The sequence below is a fragment of the Excalfactoria chinensis genome, chromosome 6 (genome assembly GCF_039878825.1).
Source record: "Excalfactoria chinensis isolate bCotChi1 chromosome 6, bCotChi1.hap2, whole genome shotgun sequence".
NCBI lineage: Eukaryota > Metazoa > Chordata > Aves > Galliformes > Phasianidae > Excalfactoria > Excalfactoria chinensis.
The window spans coordinates 12,133,046-12,145,673 of record NC_092830.1 but is presented as its reverse complement, the minus strand read 5'-3'; the positions used below and the strand labels follow the sequence as shown (position 1 = coordinate 12,145,673).

Below are 12,628 nucleotides of genomic sequence, written 5' to 3'. Positions count from 1 at the left end.
TTTGAGGAGTGCTGAACTTGATAACTGACTCTGCAGAAATGTGGATCTCTGTGAATTATTTCTTTGTGAATATCTACTAGGTAGAGTTCTACTCTAAAGCTCGTAGTCTGAACAACCCACAAAGAGTATTTTTTCTCTCTGGAGAAAGAAAGGTCTGTCTTCTATTCTGTTAATGTTCACTCTTCATGTCTTCCATTCTGTTAATGTTCAATTTTCATGTCTTCCATGACTTCAGAAGTTACTCTCGTACTGGATGCAAACCAGACCTTGTAATTCTCTCCTCTCCTCTAGACTTTTTGCCTCTCTTTGTCTCAGGTTTTGTATTGTTGCCTTTCATTAGCACTTAAAAAAAAAAATCATCATTTTAATGAATATTAGGGTTTAGCTTTGGATCTTCATTTTTCTGTTTACTTCCTATACCCACATCCATTCCCTACCTTTAGTTTGTGTTGTTGTTGTTGTTGTTGTTTTCTTCTAAATTTCATTGATTCAAATAATATTTCGGCAGAATCTCTTCTTGCCTCCTTCAGACTCGGTGTTTTTTCTAACGGAGCAGTAGTTCCTGGTATTTTTAAGAGGATGGTGTGGGAGTAAAGAAGGGGTTCATTTGTTCTTGCCTTTATTTTGCTGCAGTTTCCTGGATGGAAGTTGTTGGTTCTCCATAGACAAATAGCATGTAGTTGTCATCCACAAGCTGCCTACTTACAGAAAATATAACAGAAAATAACAAAATAAGCATGGAAATCTCATCTTTCCATCTGTGTCTGTTTTGTTCATTCTTTTTGTGAGTTTACCTTATTTAATCTTCCATTCAAAGGCAGCATTCAATTGACAAAAGAATTATTAGCTAAATCCTCATTAGTCCCTTTTTTATGGTATTTCTGGTTGTTTGGTTTGTTTGTTTTTTTCCCAGCCTTCTCGATTTGATGTTCAAGTTTTGTGTCTTACTTTTATAAACACCGATTTTGCAAATTAAGAATTTCAGACTCCAATTAACTATCTCTATAATTCTATTTATCACGGAATTTTTATTCCTCTGTTAGAAATGAAGTAATATCTCCGATCCTGTGGATGTGCTTAGTATATATTTTGGATGTACAAAGTACAAACATACCATATTCCAGTGAGAACTTTACTGAGTTGAAACTGGTAAAATTTGGCCCAGAATACTGCTAAGGTAGTTTGCAGACAGCCTGTTTCATCTGCAGATTTCTATTTGGCACTAAGATGTTATTTTTCTTATGCAAATGATGAACCAGACTTATTGGTAATTTTCCTTCTTCTAGCCAACAGTACAGTGAACCAAATCCCCAGGCTTTCTAAGCAGTACTTAAAAGTAAAATTGCTTTCCCCGTAACATTGTTCTAAACAACTTCACCATTCTTTTTGGCACTATTGCTGCTGAGACATCTGAGCACTAAGAATAGCGCTTGCAGGTTTCTGCTGTGGAGGATAAGGTATCTTGATTTTTCATGATATCAAAACAATTTTTGCCATTCATTGCACATGCGCCTCTTGTTTTTCTATGAGTACCTCAAAGGAAATAGAGATTTTTTTGGAACACTTACAGTTAAGAAGGGTGTATTATTTGTAAAGAATATGTGGGAAATTTTTCCACTATTGAACCACGGCCTTGAAATATACAGGTTTCCTAAGGGTAGCTTTATCATCTTCTTATGACTTTTGTTTCTTACTGATCTTACAGAAATTTTAGCAATAGATCTGCATGCTACTCATCACACAATCTGAATATATTTCAGGACATTTTGACAGCTTTGCACATTACACCAGTACTTAAGAAGCTTCACTGCTGTTGGTGAAGTATAGAACTAATTGATTCTCCTGCTCATGTCCAGAGCATTGCATGATCTTGCCATGCCTTACCTGGATACCTTCAGTTCTTCATATGCTAGGCACCCCCTGCATTTTAGCTTTCCTATTGTCTCATCTGGTTTGAGTATGTGCACATAAGTCCCATTTTTGGAGGTCATTTTGTTATGCTCATGAGTCACTTAATGAATTTCTTCTCATTTCATGTGATGGCTGCAACTGATTTACTGAAAACTGAATTCTACAGAAAACGTATTATCAGTTTTGCTTATAGCTGTCTGCATATTTATTTATTTGCAGCTCTCTGAGATGTATGTATGACAAAATGTTGTATAAGTGAGTGAATCTCTCTCTTCAAAGTGTATCTGGATTGGCATGGAGATACAGCAGGATTTTATTTTGCCATAAATGAGATTCTGGATTTAGTTCTTAGTCTTCTACAGCCTGAATCTATTGTGTTTGCAGAAGCTGGTGTGTGCACACAGACTGTCCTATTATCTTTTCACTCATGTGGCTGAAAGTCTATGCAATGTCCAATTCTGTCTCATATCAGACATGTTTAGTTGTGGCATAGTCCTCTGAGGAACTCCAGGGGAAAATTATGGGATGTGTAGGGGAAAAAAACAAAGGAGGGCAGAAGGAGCAAAAGCAAAACAACATTTTCTTGATAAATCAACCTGTAAAGATTAGCTGTTAAGTCAAAAGAGGCAGTTTGAATGAACCTCTGCAAGTATAGCTTTCTCTTTAAAATTCTAAGAATAGACTCCCTTATTTTGAACTTGTTTCTTCTCAAAGAATGCTGATATCTAGATATAGGGGAAAAAATCTAGTCTGTTCTTGAAGTTTCATTTGAATAAATAGGTGTAACAGCCTTCTTGTCAAACACAATATAATTTGTCTATCCTTTAAGTGATTCTGTCAGATTTGGCTCTTGAGTCTCAATTAAGATCTTTAAGATAAAACGTACTTCTAACTTGTCTTCTAGAAAGACAAAAAGATAACATAGCAGTACAGTTCAGCCTTTTTCCTGCCTTCTTTCCTACTCCTTGCATTTATTTCCAGATCAGCTGCATCTCTTCTTCACATGCTATATTCTTCTGCTTTATTTCTTCCCCTTTCCAAACCAAACAGTATTATTCCATGACTGTATGATAAATGATACCCCATAAATGTAACCAGCAGCTCTTGTATGCAGCAGTTCTTCCCAGGACCTTGTAAATTACAAACTAGAGGGAACTTCTTCATAGGTAATGTGGCATGTACATTTCAGACAGCACCCTGTTTCTTTAATGAGCCATAAATCTACATTGAGTATCTGCAGCCATCACCCTAGTATAAGACTCTAGTTTCAGTCTACAAAATGATAAACTTTTAAGCACCCTTCTCATAGAATTTATGAGATGCCATTTAATATAGCTGTTTCCTTGAAATTTTATCTAAAATAAAAGTATCAGTTAAGATGAAACTCTGTAGTGCACTGTGCAGGTGTATCTGCAGCGCACCTCGTTACACAGCTCAGGAACATACATAGCATGCAAGCAGATAAATCTTCAGAAATCGCAGTCCTAAACCAGTTGAATACGGTGTTACAGAAAGCAGCCTTATGTAGAAAACATTACTTTATCTTCTGCTCCTAGCAGCTCTTTCAGAAAGGCTTGTTCCATGGCTAGTATACTGCCCTTTCTTCCCCACCTTGGGGGTTTCTGATAGTAGCAATTGCTAAGAAACTTCAGATGGATGCAGTAGTTACCTGTAGCTTGACTGCTGCTGAACCGTGAGGCTACTAATTAAAAACTGTCTTGTCTTCTTATTCACATTCAAACGTGTACCACTAAATGCACTGAAGTAATACTTACATTTGTAGATGTGTGCTTCCCAGAATGATTATGACCTGCTTTCTTTGTCCACAGAAGTCTCCTATAAGTTGCCCATAGCTATGTTTAGAGCAAGCTGGGCACGCACCAGATGTGGATGTTTTGCAGTAAGAATTATTTTCCCAACCACAGGTCTGCACTGGGTCTGATCTGAGTGGTCTGGGGCTGTCCTGGCCAAGGAAACAGATCAACCCTGGCTTGTTTCAGGAGCCCAGCTCTGTGGCCACCCACAGCACTGGGCAGTCTAAGCACTAGGGGCAGCTGTTGTCATCTCCTGCCTAGGAGCTCCTGCAGAATTCTCTTTACTTCTGGTTTGCAGAGATGTGTATCCTGTGATTTATAGAGTCCGGAGGGTTGAGTTCTCATGGCTGCAATTACATGGCTTAGGTATCAGTTTCTGAAAATCACAAGACAGACTGTTCAGTTATAGTTAGAGCTGGCCTGACAGCCATTGCTTCTTGCTCTGGCAATTCTGATCGTCTTAAATTAAGCAATTGAGCAGATCAGAATATGTCTAACAAATTTTTCACTGTAGCTATACACTGATTCCTCCTTCCTAGAATCTAAGCAAATTTCTCCTGGAGTCTAGATTTTAGTCTTATGTGACCTTGAATAGAGCAAGTTTAAATTTGATTGGTATTTGCTTCAGTTACATAGAAGACTCGTGCTTTTGCTACTTACCTCTCACTATTTAGCAGATAATATTCCAGTTTGAAAAGGCTTGTCTCTAAATATGACAGATGTGTTGTTTATGTAAGGTACAAATCTGGAGCTGGTGCATTTCTCCTGCATGAAAGTTATGCTCGCAGCAGTACCTGTATTGTTGCAGCTATCTTTAGAAGCAGTCCTGCTGGGTATGTCTGTGCCCTCAGTGTAATGTAGAAAGCAGCAGTACTGAAGAGGTATTTCATTATTTAGAAGGCAAATGCTAAGATTCATGGTTCCTTCTGTATATGTTATGCTAACTACAGACACAACATATTGTGCTAAATTAAAGAGTAACAGGAGTGAGGTAGACATATTATCACTGAGGTTATTCTGCTGTCAGCTCTGTATTAATAAGTTCCTTCTACAACCCCAGATGTCCCTTTTCCCTCAGTCTTTTCTTAGAGCTTCAATTCAACATTACTTTTTTTATTTTAGATTTGTTGCTCTTGTTTTTCTTTCATGAGAGACCCAGCAGTGTGAAAACTACTTTATAAATCCCATCCTGGTTTATAAATAAAGGTATTGCCCCAGGATAGGAATGCTCTGAGACAAGTACTCAGGCATTTCTCACCATTAGGGTGCTAGGTCTGGAAGTGGTTTGGTGGCTGAACTCCCAACTTTAATCCTCATATTTGTGCTTTAGAAAGTGGTTTTACTTACTAAAGTATTTTGTCTTTTCTTAAAACTTGTAAAAGCTCTCAAACATTTTTGTGCTTGCACTGATTTAAGGTACTGTCTTGTTCTGTGCTGTATTGCCCTTATTTTTATATTACTAATTTCTGCTTGTATTGTAGAAGTGAACATAGCTGTAAATCCTGTCATAATTAATTCATAATCACAGATAGTTTATTAAAGATGTTGGAAGCACTACTGTACAAAGTGCATTACAGAGGATACAGCCTCATTATCTAAAAGAATGCAGTAAAGGTATTGCTCTGTGACAGGCTCACAAGTGGTCTGTCTGCTGGTGTGGCTTTTCTGGAGTTCTGTGTAACTCCTTTCTAATTCCTAAGCTCCGGTGATCTTTGAATTGCATTCAGGTATCCAGTCAGCAGTTGCAAGCAATGACAGCCTATGGACAACTGCAGCATAAATGTAGAAAATGGCAATTTCTACCTCTCTTCTTAGTGCTCTGTTTATACACACAGAGATCATCTCTCGGCATAGAGGGGCAGTGCTTCCTAAGTATGTGGCTTTGTGCTCCCATGCTTTTGTGATTAAATCCATAGCTTCTATAAAACCTTTGCATGAACAACATGTATTCTCTTATTGGGTGTCTGTGTGTTTTTCAAAGCAAAGAGTGGAATAGCTTCAAGCAGGAGTGATGAAAATAGGTGTGAAGTTGCAGTGGTAAGTGTGCTTGTTGGGTTTTAATTGGTATCTTCATGTTCCCTTTCTAGGTCTGATGTAGTTGTTCTGTGCTTTTCAATTGCTAATCCTAATTCCCTGAATCATGTGAAAACGATGTGGTATCAAGAAATCAAGCACTTCTGTCCTCGCACACCTGTCATTCTGGTGGGCTGCCAACTAGATCTCCGCTATGCAGATCTTGAGGCTGTTAACAGAGCCAGACGGCCCTTGGCAAGGTAATGTTTAATCAAGAATAGGAATTCAAAATGTAAATCAAATGTATTAACTTCCAAAGAGAAAAACAAGCATGACATCCTTCCCCTCTCCCCCCACCCCCCACTTTTTTTTTTTTGTAAAATTATAATATATGTGCTTGCTTCTTCATAATTCTGTTGTTTCAGCTCATTGCTTCATTAACACACACAGTTATTGTATGTTTACAACAATATTTTTGCTCAATGGACATCCAAACTTACATGAGTGCCTGGACACTACTATAAACGTAGATAATAATGATTCCTGGGGGTTTTCATATATCTTTCTCCACCCAAATATGTGTCACGTCCTACCTTGTCTTTCCTGTCAGATACTGTTTTAAGCAGATAGATTTATTAATGCACTTTAATTTTCAATGTTTTTTTTTCTAAATGTAATCCTAGATCATGCCAGAAAATGAGTGGTCCAAATTAAATTGGAGATGGTGAGAGTTAGGAGTTCCCTTTAGAGCAGCTTTGTTTTTTCCCACATTCAAAAGAAAAACAACAACATTCACATCTTGCTTCTATTTTCCCCACTTTATAAGAACTTGAATGATACCAGATCCATGAATACTAACTGTGAAAATAAAGCATTTATTGTAACCTGTTGCCATAAAAGGGCTGAAGTAATATTACATGGGCTCTTATACAACTTCACCTTATGTTCAAATTCTTGTCCTGCAATAAGGTTTTCTTAGGTTTGCTTTTTAAAAAAGATTTCCTTTTTGTGTGGGTGAGTTGGGTTTTCTTGTGGACTCTTCAAAAGGAGATATTTGTCAAAACTCAAAGTTATTCTAATCTTCCTTTATGGTTTCATTATTAATGAAGTTTGAATTAGGACTCTGCATGTCTAGCACAGACTTTGCTACCTGAACTGATTATTAGCTGGCAACAACAATGAATGGTTGTCTGGAACATGTTACATCTGTGCCAGGTTGTGTCTGTCCAATATGGGATGCAGCACTGAGGTCATATCTTATGGATTTTTTTTTTGTTGGGAAACCGGATCCCAGCCTGGATGTTTTTTCTGATTTGCTTACCTGTATCATGTACTAGAGCTGCTCTGGAAATGTATGAGATCCTACAGAATGCTTCTGCAGCCAAAACAGGGCCTATCTCTTGGTGTGTTTATTCTGTTACAATTTTGTCATAGGCCACTGTGATTTTCTATAAAAAAAAGCATAAGCCTAAGAAATATTCCTCTTTTTGTATTTAGCTGTATTTGAGGCATTTCTCTCTCATTTTCTCTGTCTGAGAATTTCCCATTGGGGAGGCTTTTACTTAAACAGTGAGAGTTCTCAAGCATTCTTTCAGCTCTTCCTACTGTAAATTTCTCATTAATAGAGGTTTTGCTCCATTTTGTGAAAATGATTTTGTATATATTTTTAGTGGTGTAGTTACTTGTAAAGACATCACCAAACTTGAGCAGAATTACATGTGTTATTCTAAAACTCTCAGGTATAGTGGTTGCAATTTCCAAAGGGTTTTGTGCACTTATTTGTATGCTGTGTATTTGTTTGAATTATGTTTGTCTCACAGTTGGTGTTGTGACATGTTGCACAAATCTGCGCTTTCTGGAGCGACTTTGTACTGATCATAATGTGAGGAGGTCTGCTTTTGTTTTACCCTAGGCCGATAAAAAGAGGAGACATTTTGCCACCAGAAAAAGGCAGAGAGGTTGCCAAGGAGCTTGGGATACCGTATTATGAAACCAGTGTATTTGACCAATTTGGAATTAAAGATGTGTTCGACAATGCAATTAGAGCTGCCCTGATCTCCAGAAGACATCTGCAGTTCTGGAAATCTCATTTGAAGAAGGTCCAAAAACCTTTGCTTCAGGCTCCATTCCTACCTCCAAAAGCCCCCCCTCCAGTTATCAAAATTCCTGAATGTCCTGTACCGAGCGTGAACGAAGCTGGCTATTTACTGGACAGCCCTTTGTGTGCAGATGTGATGTTTGTTCTCCAGGAGCAGGACTGCATCTTTGCTCACAAAATTTACCTAGCTACCTCCTCATCAAAGTTTTATGACCTTTTCTTAATGGAATGTGAGGAAAGTTCAGACTTGGATGAAACACTGTGCAATAAAGAAAATACAAGTAAAGATGTTCTGACAAGTCACCTTGACACAAATTACGACAGTGATGAGATATCCTTGAAATCTGCTGATGTTAAAACTTCTGCACCAGAAAGTACTGATTCTTTGAACATGCTCAAACCCGAACCTGGTGAAACAATTTCTGCAGAAAGATCTCTGTCATCCTGGGGTAAGGGGTTTGTAAGCATGCATAAGGAAATGCAAGTGAATCCTGTCTCAAATAGGATGTGTCCTGTGACTGTGGTAAAAATGGATTCCTCTGTGCAGGCTGGACCTTTTAAAACTGTTCTGCAGTTTTTATACACGGGGCAACTGGATGAAAACGAAAAAGATCTCACAAAACTGGCACAGATTGCTGAGGTCTTGGAAGTATTTGATTTGCGGATGATGGTGGAGAATATTATGAATAAAGAAGCCTTCATGAATCAAGAGATTACTAAAGCATTTCATGTCAGAAAAGCTAATCGGATAAAAGAGTGCCTTTGCAAGGGGACGTTCTCTGGTGAGTAAATACACACTTTAACAGGCAAAGTATTAATTCTCTTACTCACGTTACCATCTTTTCACAGACTTCAAAAGCTTACATTGTTCTTAGAGGAGAGATGAGAACAAAGTTAGTGTTACTCATGGCCAGCTTTGTCAGCTTGGGATTCTACAGTTTAACTTCTTGAGATCTATACAAAAGCTTTTAAATAAGTGGCTGAATTTTCCCAAGTGTTGAACACCTGGTATCTCCCTTTTAAGAGAGGCTTTCAGGTTTTATTTTTACTTAACTGTGTAAAACCCTTGGGTTGTCTTGGAGAAGGGAGAGAAGTCCTTGGTTAACAATGTGTAATTGATATGTGTGTTCTTGAGGCTCTTTCACTTTAAACACAGACTTGCAGCACTCCTGTTTCTTTGTCTCTATGGCAGATGTGACATTTAAATTGGATGATGGAACCATAAATGCCCACAAGCCACTGCTGATCTGTAGCTGTGAATGGATGTCTGCAATGTTTGGAGGATCGTTTATTGAAAGCTTGAACAGTGAGGTATTTGTCCGCTTTTTAATAGTGTTTGATGGATATTGGGCAATGGAAGAATCATTCTGTAGCTACTTGAGTGGTCACAGTAATCTCTGGAATGATTCTTTATTTTTCCCATGAAGATAAGGGATGCTTTTCTTTCTAAGGCATTACATTACAATTCCTAGGAGGATGACATGTTTTCTGCAAGGCACAAGACTTCCTTGAAATGCTGGAGCATGTGCTTAAAACTTAAAATCCTATTTTAAATACTTAACGTTGAAAAAATTAAATATGAATATTAAATTTCTTTGAAATAAGTGTTAAAGATGTGTGAATATGTATTTATTCAAGTAGACACATTTCAAAGAATTCTTGAGGCAGGAGACATTGATATTAAAGGAAAAAGTATTTCAAAATACAGAGTATTAAACTAGAAAGGAGAGCTGGCTTCACAGTACTTTGGAAGAAAGCTAAAGTCTGATTCTCTACCGTGTTGTCTTATTCTCTTGAGTAAAACAGTAAAAAAGATCTCAAAGCTTTGAACTGAGATTTTTTTTACTAGAAACTGTATCTTTTCAGATGTATTTGTGGTCTGTTTTTTGAATTCTAAACACTCTGTAGCATTTTTTTGCCATGTGTCTCACTGTAGCTAGAAGTTGATTTGGGGTTTTGTTGGTTCTTGTTTTAGTTTTCTTGGTCCATTCTGTCATGAAAGTCTTATGAAGAGTTCAGGTACTTTGTAGTTTAGATTCTGGAAGGTTGTGTTCTACTTAGATTTTTCTTGCTTTTTCTAATAGAGCTGTAAACCATTCCTTGTCTGGAGGCGTGCTAAACAAGTACTTCATTTAAAAAGAAAACAAAGCAACATAGTTTGATTGTAGGAAGCAACATTTGGCAAAGAAGAATACACATTTATTTTCTATCACCTATTTTTAATGATAAACTTAATTCTTAGCTCATCTTTACAATTTAAAATATTTAGCTTCCACTTGGTGTAGCTTAAAGCATTCAGTAATGAATTTGGAAGATTTTAAGTATATGTAAGTATGAATTTAATCTTCTTCTCCAACTGGTTTACAAAAAGAAAATTACCTACTTTTTACTTATTACTTCTTCTGCACTTGAGGCACAACATGCTATAAATTCACTCACTGAATTTACTGCTCTCTGCATTAACAAAGTGTGTTAATAATGAATGAGTCTTACAATTAGCTCTTACTTGGAGAACTGAACGTTTCCCAGAGCATCTGATATACATAAGAGTATGCTTTAGCTCTAAGAGATCTGAGCATGAATCTCACCCATCCAGCTGACTGAAAAATTTCTAAGCCCCCAAAGTTAACCGCTTGCTATGTGAGAATGATTAAGCAGGACTGTATTGACTGCTTTCAAGCAGTCAGATTAAGTTACATTTAATTCCTCATCATATTTTTATTATTATATTCCACTCTGCCATTCTATTTTTTTACTAAAAGCTTTTCAGAATACCACAGTGCATTCTTCAGTGCCAGCATCTGTTGAGTTGTGCAGATGTAAATTACAAACTGCTGATTGAAAAGATCAGCTAGTTTGGGTGTTGACTGCCTCAACCCTCAAGAATCAGTTTTACTGCAGGAGAAAGACCATGTATGAAAACTGCGGTTGAGAAGCTATAGTGATAGATTACAGTGAAATTTCCTAATTCTCCTCCCTCTTCTTTTAAGGCAGTCCCATGGTGGCAAGGATTTAGGGTTGTGCTGGTGAAAAATTGAATAGCTTTAGTCTCAGTTTAGGGTGTTTCACTGCACAGTAGTTATGCTGATTTACATGTGTGGCAGAAGAAGGTTGCATTTTCTTTGCCTCGTTTCTTCAGTTCTCAGTCTGTTCCCAACTGTCATTTACTTGGATAACTTCGTTATTATTTTGAAGCAAACTGAGGAGGTTTGGAGGTTTTTTTGTTGCTGGTGTGTGTGTGTGTGTGTGTGGTTTGTTCGTGTTTTTTCTCTTGTTTGGGGTTTGTGCCTTTTTTTGTTGGTTGGTTGATTGCTGTTTTCTTATCCTTTGGTTTCTGTTATTCTCAGACTCCCCAGAATATCCTTTGCCAGTAGCAGATAGATTGCATTCCTTAAGAAATCTACTGAGGAAGGTTTGGCATGGGAAGCGCTCAGTAGATTTTATGTTTCTAACAAAGCTGTCCATTTGCAGGCTAGAAAGCGTTGCACAGATTCACTGTTTGATGTGGAGCCAATTCCAGTAAATTGGCAGAATTGTCTGTATTTAAACAGACAAAAGGCAGACCTTTTACTCCAGAGGTAAACTTGCCCATTGGCAGCTTATTGAACTTTAATGGCAAATTCCATTTTTGAAAAATATTTTCCTTATATTTCTAAGATGATTTGAGAAAAAGGGATAGTCCAGCAAAGTGCAAAAGTGAGATATGAGCCTTATATGAAAAATCCTCAATTATTGGAATTTGAGTTTGTTTGTTTTTTTAATGTCTTTTCCAGGTAGTTCTGCCCAACATAAACAAGACTTCCATGCAAGCTGTTTTAGATTACTTATACACCAAGCAATTATCTTCCACTCAAGAACTGGACATACTTGAGTTAATCGCATTGGCAAACAGGTTTTGCCTTCCTCACCTGGTTGCTCTAGCAGGTAAGGACTTGTGACCATGTCCATTGCAGTGTCTTCTGCAACAGCTTAAGTATATCTTAATGATTTTGGAAGGCACAGCATTTTTTCACATTGCAGAAAATATTGTTTTTCCATGAAAGGAAAATTATTGTACAACTTCATGTTTCCTCTTATGAAAACGTATTTGTCTTCCTCTTGCTTTCTTAGTTTTGTGCAAAAGCAGCTTGTTGAAGCATTCTGTGCTTTAAAAATGGGAAGACTAAGCCTTCTCTTCAGCCTTGATGCAATGTCTGTAGTTTATACTATCCGTTCTATAGTTAATAATTTACCTGGATACAGGATGGACCCTGAACTTTTTGTTGTGTAATGAAGTGCTCCATTATACATTTCTGTTCAAAGAGGGTAACTGAACCAATTCAAAAATCATCAAGATACTCCAGAGTTTTTTAGAAATACTGTATGTCTTTTCACTGCCCAGGTGGGAGTTGGATATTTTGGTATATACATGAGTATTCGGCCTTCATTTCATCAAGAAACTCATGTACCATATACTTAGAGAAAAATGACAGAATAGGTTACTATTCTGGTTTTAGAATTAAGTCCATTCATATACTCCAGACCTCTGGGATCTATTTTAATTTGTGTGTAACTTGACATTATTATGAAGACACGACCAAGGCCAGAACTGTCAGACACACCTGAAGCAAAGGTTACATGTATTAATAGGGAAAAAAAACATTGCTAATTCTAACCACGTACCAAATCCTAACTCTCCTGCAGTTATACGTCAGGAATGCATATCTTGTCTTTATTGGTCGTGACAGACCAAGTCTTTATTGCCTGATAATTCTTATAAGTAGTTGAAGCACAAGCGGACATTTACTATTAA

General features: G+C 37.3%; 1 protein-coding gene across 3 annotated transcripts in view; it reads left to right on the top strand.

Annotated features, from left to right (window-relative positions):
- Positions 1-12,628, top strand: part of RHOBTB1 (Rho related BTB domain containing 1) — a 45,675-nt gene that overhangs the window by 28,199 nt on the left and 4,848 nt on the right. For all 3 annotated transcript variants that reach the window (XR_011904045.1, XM_072340238.1, XM_072340239.1), the window contains 4 exons: positions 5,813-5,998; positions 7,651-8,618; positions 9,029-9,147; positions 11,610-11,760. Coding sequence is in view for 2 of the 3 variants with exons in the window: in XM_072340238.1 (XP_072196339.1) it covers positions 5,813-5,998; positions 7,651-8,618; positions 9,029-9,147; positions 11,610-11,760 (1,424 nt within the window). In the remaining variant the exon portion in view is untranslated. The remainder of the gene's footprint in view (positions 1-5,812; positions 5,999-7,650; positions 8,619-9,028; positions 9,148-11,609; positions 11,761-12,628) is intronic.